This window comes from Pristiophorus japonicus, chromosome 1, assembly GCF_044704955.1.
Source record: "Pristiophorus japonicus isolate sPriJap1 chromosome 1, sPriJap1.hap1, whole genome shotgun sequence".
NCBI lineage: Eukaryota > Metazoa > Chordata > Chondrichthyes > Pristiophoridae > Pristiophorus > Pristiophorus japonicus.
Genome location: NC_091977.1, coordinates 8,860,655 through 8,884,455, shown reverse-complemented (window position 1 = coordinate 8,884,455; position 23,801 = coordinate 8,860,655). Strand labels below are relative to the sequence as shown.

At 47.1% G+C, this 23,801-nt stretch overlaps 1 protein-coding gene across 3 annotated transcripts in view; it reads right to left on the bottom strand.

Moving 5' to 3' along the window:
• LOC139262123 (FYN-binding protein 1-like) overlaps window positions 1-23,801 on the bottom strand; it is a 307,778-nt gene that overhangs the window by 58,068 nt on the left and 225,909 nt on the right. For all 3 annotated transcript variants that reach the window (XM_070877275.1, XM_070877287.1, XM_070877279.1), the window contains exons 7-10: window positions 20,090-20,216; window positions 14,134-14,293; window positions 5,925-6,069; window positions 222-253 (exon numbers count right to left, since the gene is read on the bottom strand). In XM_070877275.1, coding sequence (XP_070733376.1) covers window positions 222-253; window positions 5,925-6,069; window positions 14,134-14,293; window positions 20,090-20,216 — 464 coding nt within the window. The remainder of the gene's footprint in view (window positions 1-221; window positions 254-5,924; window positions 6,070-14,133; window positions 14,294-20,089; window positions 20,217-23,801) is intronic.

Sequence of the window (23,801 nt, the reverse complement as noted above, 5' to 3'; positions counted from 1 at the left end):
AATGGTGATCGCTGCCAATTATTACAGACACGATGGATTTGGTGCAAGCTCATTGCGTAGGAAGTTGGTTGGGAGGTAGGAGACGGAGAGGAGGACTTTGGCTTTACAAGGTGTGAGGGGCGCTCAGAGTGATGTGACAAGTGGGAACGCATTCCAAGCATAAAATGCGGAGGTAGAACGTGACGTCCAAAATAGAGAAAGGCTTCTTATCTGATACTCACCGCTGTCCCCAGCACTGCTGCCCCCGGTTACCCTGGAGAAGAAAGGTCCAAAATAAGCATCAGTTTGAGACAGCATTTTTAAAACGCAGCGTTTTACCCTTTTAGTGGTGATGAAATATAAGAACATAAGAAATAGGAGCAGGAGTAGGCCATATGGCCCCTCGAGTCTGCTCCGCCATTTAATACGATCACGGCTGATCCGATCATGGACTCAGGTCCACTTCCTTGCCCACTCCCCATAACCCCTTAATCCCGTAGAAACATAGAAATATAGAAAATAGGTGCAGGAGTAGGCCATTCGGCCCTTCGAACCTGCACCACCATTCAATATGATCATGGCTGATCATGTAACTTCACTACCCCATTCCTGCTTTCTCTCCATACCCCTTGATTCCGTTAGCCGTAAGGGCCACATCTAACTCCCTTTTGAATATATCTAACGAACTGGCCTCAACAACTTTCTGTGGTAGAGAATTCCACATGCCCACAACTCTGAATGAAGACGTTTCTCCTCATCTCAGTCCTAAATGGCTTACCCCTTATTCTTAGACTGTGACCCATGGTTCTGGACTTCCCCAACATCGGGAACATTCTTCCTGCATCTAACCTATCCAACCCCGTCAGAATTTTATATGTTTCTATGAGATCCCCTCTCATTCTTCTAAATTCCAATGAATACAAGCCTAGTCGATCCAGTCTTTCTTCATATGTCAGTCCTGCCATCCCGGGAATCAGTCTGGTGAACCTTCGCTGCACTCCTGCAATAGCAAGAATGTTCTTCCTCAGATTAGGAGACCAAAACTGAACACAATATTCTAGGTGTCGCCTCACCAAGGCCCTGTACAACTGCAGTAACACCTCCCTGCTCCTATACTCAAATCCTCTCGCTATGAAGGCCTTCTTCACCGCCTGCTGTACCTGCATGCCAACTTTCAATGACTGATGTACCATGACACCCAGGTCTCATTGCACCTCCCCTTTTCCTAATCTGTCACCATTCACGTAATATTATGCCTTCCTGTTTTTGCCACCAAAGTGGATAACCTCACATTTATCCACATTATACTGCATCTGCCATGCATTTGTCCACTCACCTAACCTGTCCAAGTCACCCTGCAGCCTCTTAGCATCCTCCTCACAGCTCACACTGTCACCCAGCTTAGTGTCATCTGCAAAGTTGGAGATATTACATTCAATTCCTTCATCTAAATCATTAATGTATATTGTAAATAGCTGGGGTCCTAGCACTAAACTTTGCGGTACCCCACTGGTCACTGCCTGCCATTCTGAAAAGGACCCGTTTATTCCTACTCTTTGCTTCCTGACTGCCAACCAGTTCTCTATCCACGTCAATACATTACCTCCAATACCATGTGCTTTAATTTTGCAGACTAATCTCTTGTGAGGGACCTTGTCAAAAGCCTTTTGAAAGCCCAAATACACCATATCTACAGGTTCTCCCTTGTCCACTCTGCTAGTTACATCCTCAAAAAATTCCAGAAGATTTGTCAAGCATGATTTCCCTTTCATAAATCCATGCTGACTTGGACCGATCCTGTCACTGCTTTCCAAATGCGCTGCTATTACATCTTTAATAATTGATTCCAACATTTTCCCACTACCAATGTCAGGCTAACCGGTCTATAATTCCCTGTTTTGTCGCTCCCTCCTTTTTAAAAAAATGGTGTTACATTAGCTACCCTCTAGTCCATAGGAACTGATCCAGAGTCAATAGAATGTTGGAAATTTACCACCAATGCATCTACTATTTCGAGGGCCATTTCCTTAAGTACTCTGGGATGCAGACTATCAGGCCCTGGGGATTTATCGGCCTTCAGTCCCATCAATTTCCCGAACACAATTTCCTGACTAATAAGGATTTCCTTCAGTTCCTCCTTCTCACTAGATCCTCCGTCCCCTAGCATTTCCAGATGGTTATTTGTGTCTTCCTTAGTGAAGACACAACCAAAGTATTTGTTTAATTGGTCTGCCATTTCTTTGTTCCCCATTATAAATTCACCTGATTCTAACTACAAGGGACCTACATTTGTCTTCACTAATCTTTTTCTCTTCACATATCTATAGAAGCTTTTGCAGTCAGTTTTTATGTACCCTGCAAGCTTACTCTCATACTCTATTTTCTCCCTGATAATTAAACCCTTTGTCCTCCTCTGCTGAATTCTAAATTTCTCCCAGTCCTCAGGGTTGCTGCTTTTTCTGTCCAATTTATTTGCCTCTTCCTTGGATTTAACACTATTCCTAATTTCCCTTGTTAGCCACGGTTGAACCACCTTCCCCGTTTTATTTTTACGCCAGACAGGGATGTACAATTATTGAAGTTCATCCATATGATCTTCAAATATCTGCCATTGTCTATCCACCGTCAACCCTTTAAGTATCATTCGCCAGTCTATCCTAGCCAATTCACATCTCATACCATCGAAGTTACCTTTCTTTAAGTTCAGGACCCTAGTCTCTGAATTAACTGTGTCACTCTCCATCTTAATGAAGAATTCTACCATATTATGGTCACTCTTCCCCAAGGGGTCTCGCACAACAAGATTGCTAATTAATCCTCTCTCGTTACACAACACCCAGTCTAGGATGGCCAGCTCTCTAGTTGATTCCTCGATGTATTGGTCTAAAAAACCCATCTCTTATACACTCCAGGAAATCCTCCTCCACCGCATTGCTACCAGTTTGGTTATGCCAATCAATATGTAGATTAAAGTCACCCATGATAACTGCTGTACCCTTATTGCACGCATCCCTAATTTCCTGTTTGATGCCATCCCCAACCTCACTACTACTGTTTGGAGGTCGGTACACACTCCCATTAGCATTTTCTGCCCTTTGGTGTTCCGCAGCTCTACCCATATAGATTCCACATCATCCAAGCTAATGTCCTTCCTTACTATTGCGTTAATCTCCTCTTATCGGTTAAGAAACTGTCTATCTCTGTGTTAAATTTATTCAATGTCCCGCCTTCCACAGCTTTCTGAGGCAGCGAATTCCACAGATTTACAACCCTCTAAGAGAAGAAATTTCTCCTCAGCTCAGTTTTAAATGGGCGGCCCCTTATTCTAAGATTATACCCCCTAGTTCTCCAGTGTTGTGTGTTGTATTGTATTTGTTTGTTTTACACCACCAGGGTGTGTTTTACTGGGTGCAAGTGTGTGCTTTAACTTGAATAAAAGCATTGTGATGGTTGAGACCGCAAGATCTGGCTATAACTGAGTATTTCTGTTCACTACTATAATTCCGGTGTCTAGAACTGTTGTAAGGGGGGTGATTCGAAACCACCAAGGGCAAAACAACTTACAAATGCAAGCCACCAGGCACAGAAACATGAGCCCACATTGAAGTAAATAAATGCGAGACCTCCCATTTGAAAATAAAGCAGGAACCCTCCCCACAAGTGAGATCTCTTACGCATAATAAGACCCCATACTCAACAATTGTCAGACTCCAATACACAAATTTGCAAGATACCTACAAATATAAATTCCAGGTTCCCCCCTCCCCCCCAATGACACCTTTCCTTACCCCATCCTCTCTCCCTCCTTTCCTCCCTGTGCTCCCCCATTCTTCCTCTTCCTCGAAGCTTAATCACTTGGAAACTGCAGATCTTTGAATTTCCTGGGCCGACAGGACTGGTAAAGCCGAGGCCCCACGCTCGAGAATTCCTTCCCTAAACCCCTCAGCCACTCTCTCTTCCTTAAAGCCCACCTCTTTGAGCAAGTTTCGTCTTCTTCCTGTGTCTCACCATCCCATGTCTAGTTTACGCCTGGAATGCTTTGCTACGTTAAGGGTGTTCTATAAATCCAAGTTGTTGCTGTGCTGCCATAGAGGTTTGACTTAGTTCCAGTCTTCCAAAGTAACTAACCTGTGATATGAATGTTAGACTGCAGGTACAGCAAGTGATCAGGAAGGCAAATAGAATGTTGGCCTTTATTGCAAGGGGGATAGAGTATAAAAGCAGGGAAGTCCTGCTACAACTGTACAGGGTATTGGTGAGGCCACACCTGGAGTACTGCGTACAGCTTTGGTTTCCGTATTTAAGAAGGATACACTTGCATTGGAGGCTGTTCAGAGAAGGTTCACTAGGTTAATTCAGGAGATGAGGGGGTTGACTTATGAAGATAGGTTGAGTAGGTTGGGCCTCTACTCATTGGGGTTCAGAAGAATGAGAGGTGATCTTATTGAAACTTATAAGATAATGAGGGGGCTCGACAAGGTGGATTCGGAGAGAATATTTCCACTGATAGGGGAAACGAAAACTAGGGAGCATAGTCTCAGAATAATGGGCCGCCCATTTAAAATTGAGATGAGGAGAAATGTCTTTTCTTAGAGGGTCATAAATCTGTGGAATTCTCTGCCCCAGAGAGCTGTGGAGGCTGGGTCATTGAATATATTTAAGGCGGAGATAGACAAATTTTTGAGCGATAAGGAAGCAAAGGGTTGTGGGAAGCGGGCAGGGAAGTGGAGCTGAGTCCATGATCAGATCAGCCATGATCTTATTAAATGGTGGAGCAGACTCGAGGGGCCAAATGGCCGACCTGCTCCTATTTCTTATGTTTTTATGAGGTATTTTTGGGTGGGTTCAGGGGCATGTACGACAGAGCCTGGCTTCAGTGTCGGAATGCATGGCCCCTTCGCCAGCACATCCACCACTCTCCAGTGGAGAAGCAAATGGAAGGCTCTTCAATCTAGCTCCTGGTGACCATGCCTCAAATGGAGCATTGAACCAGCAGTGGTTCAAGGTCTCATTCAGAGAAGGCCTGCTGCTGAAGGGGTGAAGGCCCGCGAAGGTGACCACCTCCTCAACGGCGACCGGGTCCTCCTCCTCCTACGATAGTGGTTGGCCTCCACTCCTCCCCCAGCGACGACTGGACGTCTCCTTCCCGAGTGGTGACCTTCTCCTCCTCCTCCAGCACGTGGTGAGTACTATGGCTGTGACCCCCCCTGACCTTCCACTCAACCCCAGTGGGCCACTGACCCTCCCAATGCCTTCCCCCAACCCAGCCTCGGACCACCCACCAACAAGGGCGCTACTCAGCGCCGAGCCTGCGGCCAACATCTTGTTGTAGGCAACTAGGCCCCTACAGTGGAGCCTGGTCTCCAGTCATCTTGGACCCCCCTTGCCACTGGACCAAGACCTCACTCTGCTAAGCCCGTGTGGTAGCTGGTGTACAACGGCCACCCCACGTTAAAAGAACTCACGCACAGGCACCTTCCACTCCTCTAAGTCTTCCTCGATTCCGAGGGACTGCCTATGATGATGCATTCAGAGAATGCGGGGAATGGAAGCATGGGGGCGATTTTTAACCCCATTCTTTGGTGGAAAACAGGTGTGCGGGCCGTTTTATTGCCCTGAGCCATTGGCCTGCCAATTTCCCGCTCGATCCTGATTTTAACCTGCTCTTCTGAGCAAGCGGTAAGGCACTTGTCTGAAGCTGGAGGGGTCCTTTTGCAAACAGGCAGATCAGGGCACCATGACACCATTGGGGCCCGGCTGCAATTTTAACTCTGAGCGGGGAAGACAGTGGGGAATTGATCGAGGACCAGAGGAGGCCATTCAAAGATCATTCTCTGATTACTTTCCTTGCGGGCAGGGAGGAGCAGGAGGTAAAGCACACGGACTGAAAGGCACGCATGCTGAAAGTCTAACTCCGCGCGGGGAGGGTTTCTTGCTTTCCTTACATGCTTATGTCGTCATTCGGCGCCACATCATCGTAGAGTTCCTGATCCTGGGCCGGTTGCTTCGCGGATTCTTTGGGTCTGACGGCCGCTTTCTTCTTTATATCGTCATAGTCGACATCCACGCACGTCACCTTGACGTAACCATCTGCAAAAGAGTAGAAGGACAAACGGTTGCTCAACAGAAGGATGGCAGGACGCAGAGAGCCGGTGCTTTGCAGCACCATGGTACTCAGGACAACGCTGCAGGGCTTCCATTCCCCAGTGATGATGGGTCCCAGGGACTGAGCACAATCCAGGGACCTGCCTAGGTGGCAGGCAATTTACGCACAGCAAGCTCCCACAAACAGCAATGTGATCATGACGGGATAATCTCTTTTAGCAACGTTGGTTGAGGGATAAATATTGGCCCAGGCCACCGGGCATAACTCCCCAGTTCTTCTTCAAACAGTGCCACAGGATCTTCTACGCCCACCTAAGAGGGCAGATGGGTCCTCGGTTTAATGTCTCATCCGAAAGATGGCACCTCCGACATTAAGAGCAGCCTTCGGCCACCTGAGGAAAAGAGTATTCGAAGACCAGGCCCTCAAATCTGCCACCAAGCTCATGGTCTACAGGGCTGTAGTAATACCCGCCCTCCTGTATGGCTCAGCGACATGGACCATGTACAGCAGACACCTCAATTCGCTGGAGAAATACCACCAACGATGTCTCCGCAAGATCCTACAAATCTCCTGGGAGGACAGACGCACAACGTTAGCGTCCTCGACCAGGCCAAAATCCCCAGCATTGAAGCACCGACCTGACACGAGACTCCCAAAGCAAACGCACTACTCGGAACTCCTTCACGGCACGAGCCAAAGGTGGGCAGAGGAAACATTACAAGGACTAAAGTGCAGCATCCCCACTGACACCTGGGAGTCCCTGGCCAAAGACTGCCCTAAGTGGAGGAAGTGCATCTGCAAGGGCACTGAGCATCTCGAGTCTCATCGCCGAGAGCATGCAGAAATCAAGCGCAGGCAGCGGAAAGAGCGTGCGGCAAACCTGTCCCACCCTCTCTTACCCTCAATGACTATCTGTCCCACCTGTGACAGGGACTGTGGTTTTCATATTGAACTGTTCAGCCACCTAAGAACTCATTTTAAGAGTGGAAGCAAGTCTTCCTCGATTCCGAGGGACTGCCTATGATGATGATGATGAAGAAATAGGAGCAGGAGTGGGCCATTTGGCCCCTCGAGCCTGCTCTGCCATTCAATACGGTCATGGCTGATCTGATCGTAGACTCAGCTCCACTTCCCTGCCTGCTCCCCATAACCCTTTACTCCCTAATCGCTCAAAAATATTTTTATCTCCTCCTTAAATATATTCAATGACCCAGCTTCCACAGCTCTCTGGTGCAGAGAATTCCATAGATTTACAACCTGCTGAGAGAAGAAATTTCTCCTCATCTCTGTTTTAAATGGGCGGGCCCTTATTCTAAGACTATGTCCCCTAGTTTTAGTTTCCCCTATCAGTGGAAATATCTTCTCTGCATCCACCTTATCGAGCTCCCTCGTTATCGTATAAGTTTCAATAAGATCATCTCTCATTCTTCTGAACTCCAATGAGTATAGGCCCAACCTTCTCAACCTATCCTCATAAGTCAAGCCCCTCATCCCCGGAATCAACCTGATGAACTTTCTCTGAACAGCCTCCAATGCAAGTATATCCTTCCTTAAATACGGAGACCAAAACTGCATGCAGTACTCCAGGTCTGGCCTCATCAATACCCTGTACAGTTGTAGCAGGACTTCCCTGCTTTTATACTCTATCCCATTTGCAATAAAGGCCAACATTCCATTGGCCTTCCTGATCACTTGCTGCGCCTGCAGACTAACTTTTCGTGTTTCATGCACAAGAACCCCCAGGTCTCTCTGTACTGCAGCACTTTGCACTTTGCAGCATTCCCTCAGTCCTACACTGGGAGAGTCTGCCTGGATTATGTGCTCAAGTCTCTGGAGTGGGACTCAAACCCACTCTGCTTCTTGCTTCTGACTCAGAGGCGAGAGTGCTGCCCACTGAGCCATGGCTGACATCCCAAGGATGGTACCTCTGGTGGCGTAGCACTGTCTCAGTACTGCCCTGGAGTATCAGCCTAGGTCCATGCACTCAAGTTCAAGCGGGCATCAAATCCATGACCATCTGATCTAGAGGCAAGAGTGATAACAACTGAGACAAAATGACACAAGAAGCTGAATGATCAGGAATGCAGCTCAAGTTCCAGTGGTTCCACTTTGCAAGGCAGATTTTTCATTGTTTATAGCTCCGGACTTTGTCACTTCCAAAAGGGTCCGGTTTAATCAGTCGGCTATTTCCTTACTTGGAGTAACAACTGTCTCACAGAATCACTTGAGGAAATGCTCTCAGCAATGGGCTCACCGTGCTTTCCTTATACCTTGGGTGATAGGAAGAGGCCATTCAGCCCCTTGAGCCTGTTCGCCATTCAATTCATATTATGCCTGTTCTGTACCTCCATTTACCTACTTTTGCTCCATATCCCTTGATGCCCTAACTCACCAAAAAATCCGCCCATCTCAGTTCTGAAATTTTCAATTGGCCCCCAGCATTCACAACCTTTTGGGAGAGAGAGTTCTAGATTTCCACTAGCCTTTGATACCTCTTCTATATCAGAACCCTCCCTCATTCAACCTTCGCCACCTTAAAAGAGGCATCACCAACCAGGCAAAATAGCTACTGTGTTTTCTTTCTGTCTTGGTTGGATAGACTGGATGCGGGGAGGATGTTTCCCCTGGCCGGGAAGTCTAGAACAAGGGGTCACAGTCTCAGGATACGGGGTAGGGAATTTAGGATCGAGATGAGGAGAAATGTTTTCACTCAGAGGGTGGTGAACCTGTGGAATTCTCTACCACAGAAGGCTGTGGAGGCCAAGTCACTGATATATTTAAGAGGGGGATAGATAGATTTCGAGACACAAAGGACATCAAGGGGTATGGGGAAAAAGCAGGAATTATGGTGTTGAGATAGAGGATCAGCCATGATCATATTGAATGGCGGTGCAGACTCGAAGGGCCAAATGGCCTACTACTGCTCCTATTTTCTATGTTTCTATGTCTGCCATCCATGGCTCAGTGGGTAACACTCTTGCCTCTGAGTTGGAAGACCGTGGGTTTAAGTCCCCTCCTGTGCAGTGCTGAGGGATTGCCGCACTGTTGGAGGTACCGTCTTTCGGATGAGACGTTGAAGCTCTCAGGTGGCCATGAAAGATGTCACGGCACTATTTCAAAGATGAGCAGGGGGTTCTCCCCGATGTTCCGGATGATATTTATTCCTCAACCAACATCACGAACAGATTATCTGGTAATGCTCTCACTGCTGTTTGTGGGAGCTTGCTGTGCGCAAATTGGCTGCCACGTTTCCTACATTACAACAGTGACTACACTTTAAAAATACTTCATTTCTTTTATTTGTTCGCGGGATGTGGGTATCGCCGCCAAGGCCGGCATTTATTGCCCGTCCCTAATCGCCCTCAAGAAGGTGGTGGTGAGCCGCCTTCTTGAACTACTGCAGTCCGTGTGGTGAAGGTGCTCCCACAGTGCTGTTAGGGAGGCGAGAGATCGTGGCAGAGCTGCGGCGAATGATCATGGTGGGGGAGCGGCGAGAGATCGTGGCGGAGGAGTGGCGAGAGATCGTGGCGGAGGAGCGGTGAATGTTTGGTGCGGAGGAGTGGCGAGTGATTGTGGCGGAGGAGCGGCGAGAGATCGTGGTGGAAGAGCGGTGAGAGATCAGCGGCGAGAGATCGTGGTGGAAGAGCGGTGAGAGATCAGTGGCGAGAGATTGTGGCGGAGGTGCGGTGAATGAGGGTATGGAGGAGCGGCGAGAGATCGTGGTGGAAGAGCGGTGAGAGATCAGCGGCGAGAGATTGCGGCGGAGGTGCGGTGAATGAGGGTACGGGCCCAGAAGAGCCGAGGGCCCAGGGGCAGCCTGGGCCAGCCCACACTGTGACATGTGTGCGCACTAGGTCCGTGCAGCAGAGCATGTCTCCAGTCATCCTGGTTTACCTTTGCCACTGGACCAAGGCCTAGCTCTGTCCAGCCCGTGTGGTGGCTGATGTGCAATAGTCGCCACATGTTAAAAAAATCCACGCACAGGCATCTTCCACCCCCAGAGTTCAGGACTGGAATCTCAGTGAACTCATCTCTTTTGGTGTGGAAGCAAGTCATCCTCGTTTCGAGGGACCGCCTATGATGATGATGGTAGGGAGGGAGTTCCAGGATTCTGACCCAGCGACGATATATTTCCAAGTCAGGATGACTTGGAGACTGTCATGTATGCACTTTTGGGATCACTAGCCACTAGATGGCGTCACATAGAAACATAGAAAATAGGTGCAGGAGTAGGCCATTCGGCCCTTCTAGCCTGCACCGCCATTCAATGAGTTCATGGCTGAACATTCAACTTCAGTACCCCATTCCTGCTTTCTCGCCATACCCCTTGATCCCCCTAGCAGTAAGGACCTCATCTAACTCCTTTTTGAATATATTTAGTGAATTGGCCTCAACAACTTTCTGTGGTAGAGAATTCCACAGGTTCACCACTCTCTGGGTGAAGAAGTTCCTCCGCATCTCGGTCCTAAATGGCTTACCCCTTATCCTTAGACTGTGACCCCTGGTTCTGGACTTCCCCAACATTGGGAACATTCTTCCTGCATCTAACCTGTCTAACCCCGTCAGAATTTTATATGTTTCTATGAGGTCCCCTCTCATTCTTCTGAACTCCAGTGAATACAAGCCCAGTTGATCCAGTCTTTCTTGATAGGTCAGTCCCGCCATCCCGGGAATCAGTCTGGTGAACCTTCGCTGCACTCCCTCAATAGCAAGAATGTCCTTCCTCAGGTTAGGAGACCAAAACTGTACACAATACTCCAGGTGTGGCCTCACCAATGCCCTGTACAACTGTAGCAACACCTCCCTGCCCCTGTACTCAAATCCCCTTGCTATGAAGGCCAACATGCCATTTGCTTTCTTAACCGCCTGCTGCACCTGCATGCCAACCTTCAATGACTGATGTACCATGACACCCAGGTCTCTTTGCACCTCCCCTTTTCCTAATCTGTCACCATTCAGATAATAGTCTGTCTCTCTGTTTTTACCACCAAAGTGGATAACCTCACATTTATCCACATTATACTTCATCTGCCATGCATTTGCCCATTCACCTAACCTTTCCAAGTCGCTCTGCAGCCTCACAGCATCCTCCTCGCAGCTCACACTGCCACCCAACTTAGTGTCATCCGCAAATTTGGAGATACTACATTTAATCCCCTCATCTAAATCATTAATGTACAGTGTAAACAGCTGGGGCCCCAGCACAGAACCTTGCGGTACCCCACTAGTCACTGCCTGCCATTCTGAAAAGTACCCATTTACTCCTACTCTTTGCTTCCTGTCTGACAACCAGTTCTCAATCCATGTCAGTACACTACCCCCAATCCCATGTGCTCTAACTTTGCACATCAATCTCTTGTGTGGGACCTTGTCGAACGCCTTCTGAAAGTCCAAATATACCACATCAACTGGTTCTCCCTTATCCACTCTACTGGAAACATCCTCAAAAAATTCCAGAAGATTTGTCAAGCATGATTTCCCTTTCACAAATCCATGCTGACTTGGACCTATCATGTCACCTCTTTCCAAATGCACTGCTATGACATCCTTAATAATTGATTCCATCATTTTACCCACTACCGATGTCAGGCTGACCGATCTATAATTTCCTGTTTTCTCTCTCCCTCCTTTTTTAAAAAGTGGGGTTACATTGGCTACCCTCCACTCCATAGGAACTGATCCAGAGTCAATGGAATGTTGGAAAATGACTGTCAACGCATCCACTATTTCCAAGGCCACCTCCTTAAGTACTCTGGGATGCAGTCCATCAGGCCCTGGGGATTTATCGGCCTTCAATCCCATCAATTTCCCGGCTAATAAGGATTTCCCTCAGTTCCTCCTCCTTACTAGACCCCCCGACCCCTTTTATAACCGGAAGGTTGTTCGTGTCCTCCTTCGTGAATACCGAACCAAAGTACTTGTTCAATTGGTCCGCCATTTCTTTGTTCTCCGTTATGACTTCCCCTGATTCTGACTGCAGGGGACCTACATTTGTCTTTACTAACCTTTTTCTCTTTACATATCTATAGAAACTTTTGCAATCCGTCTTAATGTTCCCTGCAAGCTTCTTCTCATACTCCATTTTCCCTGCCCTAATCAAACCCTTTGTCCTCCTCTGCTGAGTTCTAAATTTCTCCCAGTCCCCAGGTTCGCTGCTATTTCTGGCCAATTTGTATGCCACTTCCTTGGCTTTAATACTATTCCTGATTTCCCTTGATAGTCACGGTTGAGCCACCTTCCCTTTTTTATTTCTATGCCAGACAGGAATGTACAATTGTTGTAGTTCATCCATGCGGTCTCTAAATGTCTGCCATTGCCCATCCACAGTCAACCCCTTAAGTATCATTCACCAATCCATCTCAGCCAATTCACGCCTCATACCTTCAAAGTTAGCCTTCTTTAAGTTCTGGACCATGGTCTCTGAATTAACTGTTTCATTCTCCATCCTAATGCAGAATTCCACCATATTATGGTCACTCTTCCCCAAGGGGCCTCGCACAACGAGATTGCTAATTAATCCTTTCTCATTACATAACACCCAGTCTAAGATGGCCTCCCCCCTAGTTGGTTCCTCGACATATTGGTCACGGTTGGAGGCCATTGGGCTGAATTCCCATGTGTGCAGCCCAAGTATAAAAGGCCAGCCATTTTGTATATTAGTCACTTTGGGCCTTAATAAAGCAGAGCCAAGGTTATACCTCTTGGAGTTAAACAGTACTCAGTCTAACAGTTATTGCATACACAACAGAGGGGGCTGGTGTTCATTGACTGTAAAGCGCTACGGGAGATGCTGAGGTCGTGAAAGACGCTATAGAAATACAAGTTCTGTCTAATTGATTTGAGAAACATCTGTAGTACCTGTAGCTGACAGTTGGGAGCACTGGTGATCCACTGGAATGGTGGTTTTCAGCAGCACCACTGACAGGCCCTCACTCAGCACAACTGAAGCTCTCGGTTCCATACCTGGTCCCACTTAAATTTGTGCACTCCGAATTTTAGTAATTGTTTCAGAAAAGCATAAATAGCCGGATTCATTGATTGGTTTAAACATTTCTGCCTCAGGTTTTCATCTGTGCTTCTTGCCAGCCTCCCATCTTGCACCCAGAAAACTTGAGCTCATCCAAAACTTGGCTGCCCGTGTCCTAACTCGCACCAAGTCCCGTTCACCCATTAACACCTGTGCTCGCTGACCTACATTGGCTCCCGGTCCGGCAATGCCTCGATTTAAAAATTCTCATCCTCGTGTTCAAATCCCTCCATGACCTCGCCCCTCCCTATCTCTGTAACCTCCTCCAGCCCGACAGTCCCCCGAGAACTCTGCGCTCCTCCAATTCTGCCCTCTTGCTCCACCATTGGCAACCGGGCCTTCAGCTGCCTGGGCCCCAAGCTCTGGGACTCACTCCTTAAGCCTCTCCGCCTCTCTTTCCTCCTTTTAAGACGCACCTTAAAACCCTACCTCTTTGACTGAGCTTTTGGTCACTATAATGTATGCATCGGTGCGTATGCTCACAGGCCTGTACAGCTGTTGAGTTGGGAGTGGCTTAGCCAGTCACGTGATGTTCACAAGACTCTCGGTTCAGGGGATCCACGATGTGAGCCTGGTGGATGAACTGGTAATGTGTAGTGTTATTGTTAAACCTTTCGCTAATAAACCAACTAGTTCCTAATAGCAAGGTGTTGCTATGAATTCTTAAGCAAAGAACCCATGAAGCAAATACATTACCGTCACCTGCCCTCATTTCTCCTTCTGTGACTCGGTGCCACATTTCTGTCTGATTTACGCTCCTGCGAAGAGCCCTGGGACATTTTACTACGCTAAGAACATAAGAAATAGGAGCAGGAGTAGGCCATACGGCCCCTCGAGCCTGCTCCGCCATTTAATACGATCATGGCTGATCCGATCATAGACTCAGCTCCACTTCCCTGCCCGCTCCCTATAACCCTTTATTCCCTTATCGGTTAAGAAACTGTCTATCTCTGTCTTAAATTTATTCAACGGCGATGTATAAAAGCGTGTTTTTATCCTGTGTCAGCAGCACCGTACTTACAAGAACCGTCCAGCGTCCTGGCCAGCCACTTGCCCTCGGGATTGTCCGTGATGCGGATGACCTCGAGGCACTCGCCTTGCTTGCAGGACAGATCGTACCTTCCACCTCTGAAATCCATTGCGACCTTCACGTTCTGGATCACCTCGATTGGTCCCAAGAACTAAACAGAAGATGGAAGACTTTCTTTTAGTCATCCGCCCTTTGGAGCTTAGGCCCGGCTCCTACCCTTCCGGCAAGTTCAAACCGGTTGAGGGGTTAAGGAAATGGTTGGGATTGGTTTCCTAAAAACATCCCACCCAAAGGTCCAAACTGTCCACTGTAAAACCAGATAGACGCCCCTCCCCTCCCCTAACAGAGTGGATGAGCTGCCTGCAGAGGCCCAATGTTGAATGATGAGGTAACCGTGTAAATGATATTCTTCAATTATCATTGGGCATATTCTCACTGGAAGAGAGAAGGTTGCGAGGGGATACGATTACTGTGTGTAGGATTCTAATGTTGACTGTGAGAAGCTGCCTCACCATGTCCAGAACAGTGGACCTAGAGAACACGGCCTGCGCTTGAAGTGGGCCAAATTCAAAACTACTCTGTGGAAACAATGGCCCAGAAATCCCGCTTTCTTCTTCCTGCGGGCATTCGACTAAAAATAGGACAGAAGATGCGCACTTACCTTTTGGTCGAATGCTCGCCAGAGATCCCGGAGTCGAGGCCTCCCCTTCTTGCGCAACGGAGCACGTGCACGTCAGGACGTGCACAGGCCTGGAGCTGGAGTCACATGACTCTGGGCAGCCAATCAGGTGCAATATGTTCTCATTCATAATAATGGGAACTCTGTAAGTTGGAGTTCCCATTATTATGAATGAGAAACAGCCCCCAAACACTAATATACAATAATAAAAGATAGAAAAAAAATGCACAACATATTTTTATTAATTTAAATTAAAATTATTTATGTATTTAAAAAAATATATATTTTTACAATTTACATTTTTTTTAAAATTATGGTTCAAAATAAACTTACCGTGGGGAGGGTTTTAAATTTTTTTATTTTACAATGTTTTTGAGTGTTTTAAAACTCTTATACCTATAACAGTAGGTATTCGCCTGCTTTTATCAGGCGCAAGAGTTTTGAGGACATTTGCTGGGCAAGATATGCGTAAATAGCACAATCTTGCCCGTGCAACTGTCCTATCTTCCGAGATGCGCGAGATCTGACAAGCCAGAAACTTGACAGATCGGAAAAGCCGGTTTTCGGCGCATGCACGTTGTGCACTGAAAACCGGCTTTCGCGATGCCTTCCTGGGTCCGTACACACTCCGTACGGACCTGGGGAGGCCGGGATTTCTGGGCCAGTATTTCAGTGAGCGAGTGGCCAATCTATGGAACAGGCTCCCTCGGGAGACAGTGGGAGCAGATTGTGTTGATTCATTCAAATACAAGTTAGATAGATTTCTTTCAGAAAATAACATTTTGGGATGCAGTATCGGTGTAATTTGAGACACGACATGTGAGGAGTGTAACGAGCTCGGGAGGAACAGCTGACTTTGGCCCTCTGGTACCCAGAGTTCTCCCCCACTGGGGGTTTTCCTCACCCCGTGTCTGGGTCTGTTGTGGACTAACCGATAGAGATCGATCGCTGTGATTGGTCAATAACTCCATTGTTGCATCATGTGACTACCGGGATGGTAGAAGGCGCACTAGATGGGCCTTGTCTTTGTTCATCCAGCAATTCCGACGTTTAACACTCCAGGGAGTGACTCTGGCAGAGCCCTGGGGACCACAGGCCCGAGACTCGGGGCAACAATGTTGGCAACGTTGGCAGCCACATCTCTAAAACTCACTGCCTGTGACCACACCACAAATACATTTATAACAGCAACTGCTGACTTGCAGAGCTGAGCTGGTTAACCAATTGTGCCACTCGAAGGAACTCTTACTGTCAGTCTTACAGCATCAAATTTGAGAATAAGGAAGTACATTGGCCCTTCCTGTATTTGCAGTGCATGGACTATAATCTGCTTTTAATCAAAGCAATGCAAATGATAATGCTTTGTGAAGGTTCACCTGATGGTTAGGCAAAGTATTGTATTGTTCCCAGTCTATGCTGGGTACAACACATTGATAATCTGATACTGGCTGACATGATTGGCAGGAGGAACACGCTCACGGAATGTTCCCAGTCGAGCTCAAAACCGATGACCAAGCTGAGGAGCTAAGCTACTGAATCCGAGGGGGAGGCTGGGTAATGGAATGGGTCAACAACTCTGGGGCTGACGGTTCAAATCCAGTCCAGACTGCAAGTCTCCCCTCTCTGCTGTCTGTAACAGTCCCACGTGAAATGACTTTAGCCTGCCTCAGCCCGGCTTCAAGAACCATAGATTCATACAGCGCAAAAGGAGGCCGTTCAGCCCATTGTACCTGTGCTGGCTCTTTGATAGAGCTATCCAGTTAGTCCCACTCCCCTCCGCTCATTCCCCATAGCCTTGTCAACTTTTCTCCTTCAGGTATTTATCCGATTCTATTTCGAAAGTTACTATTGAATCTGCTCCCACTGTCCTTTCAGGCAGCGCGTTCCAGATCACAGCTCGCTGCGTAAAACAGTATTTACTCATGTCGCCTCTGGTTACCGACCCTTCTGTCACAGGAAACAGTTTCTCTTTATTACATTACATTTCCTACATTACAACAGTGACTGCATTTCAAAAGTACTTCATTGGCGGTAAAGCGCTTTGTGACGTCCGGTGGTCATGAAAGGCACTGCAGAAATTCAAGTCTTTCTTTTACTTATTTTTATTTACTCTATCCAAACCATTGATGATTGTGAATCTCCCCTTACCAAATCTCCCCTTACCCTCTTCTACAAAATCTCCCCTTACCCTCCTCTGTTCTAGAGATCTCTGCAGCCACTGCAGAGAAATTCACCCACAGGGGTGAGCTTTGGCGGATGCTGGCTGCAGACTGGAGCTGAGCCTCTGCAAGCATTCAGCGTGATTTTCAGGACAGGCAGGCAGGCAAAGTGGAAGGAGTCTGCAGCACACTACAGGGGAAGGTCAGTGTCCACTGTGCACCAGCCATACGAATATAAGATAATTGGCGAAAGAACCACAGGAGAGATAAGAAGAATTAATTTTTATACATCGTGTTGTTATGATCTGGAACGCGCTGCCTGAAAAGGAAGTGGAAGCAGATTCAATAGTAACTTTCAAAAGGGAATTGAATAAATACTCAAAGGAAAATTGTGCAGGGCTATGGGGAAGAGCAGGGGAGTGAGACTAAAACTAGGGGAGGACAGAAGATTGGGAAGCTTTTAAAAGCCAGCAAAGAACAACTAAAAAAATGATTAAGAAAAGGAAGATAGACTATGAAAGTAAACTAGCGCAAAATATAAAAACAGATAGCAAGAGTTTCTATAGGTATATAAAAAGGAAAAGGATGGCTAAAGAAAATGTTGGTCCCTTAGAGGACGAGACTGGGGAATTAGTAATGGGGAACATGGAGATGGCAGAAACTCTGAACAAATATTTTGTATCAGTCTTTACGGTAGAGAAAACTAACAATATCCCAGCAGTGGATAGTCAAGGGGCTATAGCGGGGGAGGAACTTAACACAATCACAATCACTAAGGAGGTGGTACTCAGTAAGATAATGGGACTAAAGGCGGATAAATCCCCTGGACCTGATGGCTTGCATCCTAGGGTCTTAAGAGAAGTAGTGGCAGGGATAGTGGATGCATTGGTTGTAATTTACCAAAATTCCCTGGATTCTGGGGAGGTCCCAGCAGATTGGAAAACAGCAAATGTAACGCCCCTATTTAAAAAAGGAGGCAGACAAAAAGCAGGAAACTATAGACCAGTTAGCCTAACATCTGTGGTTGGGAAAATGTTGGAGTCCATTATTAAAGAAGCAGTAGCAGGATAGTTGGAAAAGTATAATTCGGTCAGGCAGAGTCAGCATGGATTAATGAAGGGGAAGTCATGTTTGACAAATTTGCTGGAATTCTTTGAGGATGTAACAAACAGGATGGATAAAGGGGAACCAGTGGATGTGGTGTATTTGGATTCCAGAAGGCATTTGACAAGGTGCCACATAAAAGGTTACTGCACAAGATAAAAGTTCACGGGGTTGGGGGTAATATATTAGCATGGATAGAGGATTGGCTAACTAACAGAAAATAGAGAGTCAGGATAAATGGTTCATTTTCTGGTTGGCAACCAGTAACTAGTGGGATGCCGCAGGGATCAGTGCTGGGACCCCAACTATTTACAATCTATATTAACGACTTGGAAGAAGGGACTGAGTGTAAAGTAGCCAAGTTCGCTGACGATACAAAGATGGGAGGAAAAGCAATGTGTGAGGAGGAAAAAAAAATATGCAAAAGGACATAGACAGGCTAAGTGAGTGGGCAAAAATTTGGCAGATGGAATATAATATTAGAAAGTGTGAGGTCATGTACTTTGGCAGAAAAAAATCAAAGAGCAAGTTATTATTTAAAGGGAGAAAGATTGCAAAGTGTTGCAGTACAGCGGGACCTGGGGATACATGTGCATGAAACACAAAAGGATAGTATGCAGGTACAGCAAGTGATCAGGAAGGCCAATGGAATCTTGGCCTTTATTGCAAAGGGGATGGAGTATAAAAGCAGGGATGTCTTACTACATCTATGTAAGGTATTGGTGAGGCCACACCTGGAATACTGCGTGCAGTTTTGGTTTCCATATTTATGAAAGGATATACTTGCTTTGGAGGTAGTTCAGAGAAGGCTCACCAGGTTGATTCTGGGGATGAGGGGGTTGACTTATGAGGAAAGGTTGAGTAGGTTGGGCCTCTACTCATTGGAATTCAGGTGTTCTTATCAAAACGTATAAGATTATGAGGGGGCTTGACAAGGTGGATGCAGAGAGGATGTTTCCACTGATGGGGGAGACTAGAACTAGGGGGCATAATCTCATTTAAAACAGAGATGAGGAGGAATTTCTTCTCTGAGGGTTGTAAATCTGTGGAATTTGCTGCCTCAGAGAGCTGTGGAAGCTGGGACATTGAATAAATTTAAGTCAGAAATAGACAGATTTTTGAGCGATAAGGAGATAAGAGGTTATGGGGAGCAGGGGGAGGGGAAGTGGTGCTGAGTCCATGATCTTATTGAATGGTGGAGCAGGCTCGAGGGGCTGTATGGCCTACTCCTGTTCCTATTTCTTATGTTCTTATGGAGAGCTCTTTTTGAGAGCTGGCACAGGAATGACAGGTCGAACGGCCTTCTCCTGCACTGTATGTCCTACAAATCCCCTGGGAGGACAGACGCACCAACATTAGCATCCTTGACCAGGCCAACATCCCCAGCATTGAAGCACTGACCACACTCGATCAGCTCCGTTGGGCAGGTCACATTGTTCGCATACCCGACACAAGACTCCCAAAGCAAGCGCTCTACTCAAAACTCCTACATGGCAAGCGCACCCCAGGTGGGAAGGGGAAACGTTTCAAGGACACCCTCAAAGCCTCCCTGATAAAGTGCAACATCCCCACCGACACCTGGGAGTCCCTGGCCAAAGACCGCCCTAAGTGGAGGAAGAGCATCCGGGAGGCGCTGAGCACCTCGAGTCTCATCGCCGAGAGCATGCAGAAAACAAGCGCAGGCAGCGGAAGGAGCGTGCGGCAAACCAGTCCCACCCACCCTTTCCTTCAACCACTGTCTGTCCCACCTGTGACAGAGACTGTAATTCCCGTATTGAACCTTTCAGTCACCTAAGGATTCATTTTTAGGTGGAAGCAAGTCTTCCTCGATTCCGAGGGACTGCCTATGATGATGCTGGGTCTATATCCATTAAACACACCGCGCAGAGAGAAATCAACTCTCTGCATCAACTGTGAGGTGCTCACTCGCTACGCATCACTTTTCTTTTAATATCCATTATTTTGAGCCCGTCAGATGGGACTAAATAGGAGCAATGCTCATTACCTTGAACTTCTTCCTCATCTCCTGCTCTCTCTTTTCTTTCTCTTTCTGCTCTTTTCTCTCCTGCTCTTGTCGTCTCTTCTCCTCCTTCTCCCGTTTCTTCTCTTGCTCCTTCAGCTCCTTGAGCGACCTTTTTGGACAGAGAATAAAAAGGATCTGGAAATAAATTGTGTAACAAATTCTCTGAGCAATGATTCAAGGGGTTAATTGGAATAGATCCAGGGTCGTTTTGAGGACCGGAGTTGGAGCATGGTGTGAAGGGTGGGGTTGGGGGTTGGAGGCGAGGCAGTACCTCTGATTATACCCGAACTGAAAGCCTGTCTAGGGAAACTACAACAATAACTTTTATTTATATAGCGCCTTTAACTTAGTAAAACGTCCCAAGGCGCTTCACAGGAGTGCTATAAAATAACATTTGACACTGAGTTACGTAAGAAGAAATTAGGGCAGGTGACCAAAAGATTGGTCAAAGAGGTAGGTTTTAAGGAGCGTATTAAAGGAGGAAAGAGAGGTAGAGAGGTTTAGGGAGGGAGTTCCAGAGCTTAGGGCCCAGGCAACAGAAGGCTTGACCACCGATGGTTGAACGATTAAAATCAGAGATGCTCAAGAGGCCAGAATTGGAGGAGCGCAGACATCTCAAGAGGTTGTGGGGCTGGAGGAGATTACAGAGTTAGAGAGGGGTGAGGGCCATGGAGGGATTTGAAAACAAGAATGAGAATTTAAAAATTGAGGCGTTGCTTAACCGGGAGCCAATGTAGGTCAGCGAGCACAGGGGGCTGATGGGCGAACGGGACTTGGAGCGAGTTAGGGCACGAGCACGTTCAGGAGTGAGAAAGGTCAGACAGATGAGAACAGATGACCATCTTTTCCAGGCAGAGATGGAATAGGGATGTGACAGGGCATGTGACCAGGACTCGAGTTCTGCAGAAGAAAATTCTTTGAAACCATCAGAAGCAAATATTCTCCAATCATTAGACACAAAAGTGCTTCCAAAAAATGCCCTTCGTTGCCAGGTCTACACAGGCTGTTCAGTCAAAGAGTGTTCTATCCAAAGTCTGATCACTGGCAAATACAAAGCCGCTATCAGTAAAAGTGAGCATGAAGCTGTCAGATTGTCGTTAAAAACTCAACTGCGTCACTAAGGAAACCTGCCGTCCTTACCCGGTCTAGGTCTATGTGTGACTCCACTTCCATACCAATGTGGTTGACTCTTAACTATTCTCTGATGGAGTCTAGTGAGCCATTCAGTTGTATTAATATAGTATAGTATTAGGCAGTCCCTCGTGTCGAGGATGACCTGCTTCCACACCAGAAAGGGTGTTTCAATGAGGGACCTGACATTCTAGGTCCCGAACTACATACTGAAGGGTGGAAGATGCCTGTGCGTGGATTTTTTTAACGTGTGGTGACCGTTGCACACCAGCCACCACACGGACTTGACAGAGCAAGGTCTTGATCCAATGGCAAGGGTTAACCAAGACGACTGGAGACCAAGCTCTGCTGCATGGACCTAGTGCGCACACCTGCTCCTACGATCCACAGATTGCAGTGTGGGCTGGCCCATGCTGCCCCTGGGCCCTCACCGCTCCTCCGCCCTGATCTCTCACCGCTCCTCCACCTTGCTTTCTCACCTCTCTTGGGCCCCGATCATGATGCTCCTGGGCCCCGATCTCTCACTGCTCCTCCGCCTCGATCAGAAATGGAGCAGTCAGTAACAGGACATCAGTTAGTCTCCTCTTATCTTGGAGACATCAAATATCGACACACTGTTATTTGAATACACTGTCAGTTGTATTAAATCGCTGGTGGTTACCATAGATGGCCCACCACCACCTTCTCAGGGTAACTAGAAATGGGCAATAAATTCCGGCCTTGCCAGTGAAGCCCACATCCCGAGAATTAATTTATAAAAGTCCCACTGGAGAAAGCAAGATTGTGGCAGTGTGTGACGGAGGAGGCAGGATGGAAATATAGAGACATAGAAAATAGGTGCAGGAGTAGGCCATTTGGCCCTTCGAGCCTGCACCACCATTCAATATGATCATGGCTGATCATGCAACATAGGAAGCTGTACGATCCCACGAGTGCTGAGGAATCACAGAACGATCGTCAATGCAATAAGCAGCATGTAATTTGCATCTACGCCTCCTTTTTGTTTAACCTACATTACACTGCATAAGGAATTGAAATTACAGAGGGAACAAAAAGTTAACTTTAAATTATATAACCCCTTGGTCATACCCTTAGGATATCTCTAAGTATTTCCCAAGGGCTTTGAAGCGCGAACCCTATTGTTGTACAGGCCAATGCATCAGCCAGCAGCATATTGCAAAGCTCCACAATCGCAACTGAGATGAGTGACAGCTGATTTGTTCTGATGGTGCTTGTTAAGGGGAGGAATGTTGGCCAAGACTCTGGGAGAGAACGCCCCATGCTCTTCTTCCAAATGTGCCATGGGTTCTTTTACATTCAACTCAACAGACAGCCAGGGCCTTGGTTAACGTCTGATCTGGAAGAAAATGGTCACGAAGGTTAAAGCCCATGGGATCCAGGGCAAAGTGGCAAGTTGGATCTGAAATTGGCTTAGAGGTAGGAAGCAAAGGGTGTTTTTGTGACTGGAAGGATGTTTCCAGTGGGGTTGTACAGGGCTCAGTACTGGGTCCCTTGCTTTTTGTGGTATACATCAATGATCTAGATTTGAATATAGTGGGTATGATTAAGAAGTTTGCAGATGACACTAAAATTGGCTGTGTGGTTGATAATGAAGAGGAAAGTCATGGGCTACAGGAGGAGATCAATCTTCTGGTCAGGTGGGCAGAGTAGTGGCAAATGGAATGTAATTCGGAGACATGTGAGGTAATGCACTTGGGGAGGGCTAGTAAGGAAAGGGTATACATGTTAAACGGTAGGCCACTTAGAAGTGTAGATGAACAAAGGGACCTTGGAGTGCTTGTCCACAGATCCCTGAGTGTAGCAGGCCAGGTGAATAGGGTGGTTAAGAAGGCATATGGAATGCTTGCCTTTATTGACTTAGGCATAGAATATAAAAGCAGGGAGGTTATGCTTACATTGTATAATACTCTGGTTAGGCCACAGCTGGAATACTGGGTACAGTTCTGGTCGCCGTATTATAGGAAGGACGTGATTGCACTTGAGAGGGTGCAGAGGAGATTTACGAGGATGTTGCCTGGAATGGAGAATCTTAGCTATGAGGACAGATTGGATAGGCTGGGTTTGTTCTCCTTGGAACAGAGGAGGCTGAGCGGAGACCTCATTGAGGTGTATAAAATTTTGAGGGGCCTGGACATAGTGGATAGCAAGGGCCTGTTTCCCTTGGTGGATGGGTCAATTACGAGGGGGCATAGGTTTAAGGTAATTGGTGGAAGGTTTAGAGGGGATTTGAGGGGAAGTTTCTTCATGAAGAGAGTTGTGGGGATCTGGAACTCACTGCCTATAAGGGTGGTGGATGCACATTTACCACATTTAAAAGGTGCTTGGTTGGGTACTTGAAGTGCAATAACCTGCAGGGTTATGGACCTAGAGCTGGTAAGTGGGATTTGACTGGATAACCTCTTGTTAGTTGGTGCAGATACGATGGTAAGTACTGCAGGGAATCGAATGATCTCCTGGACTAGTTTCGATCGCCTGGATGGGTCGGAGAGGAATTTTCCCAGATTTCTTTTCCCAATTGGCCTGGGTTTTTATCTGGTTTTTG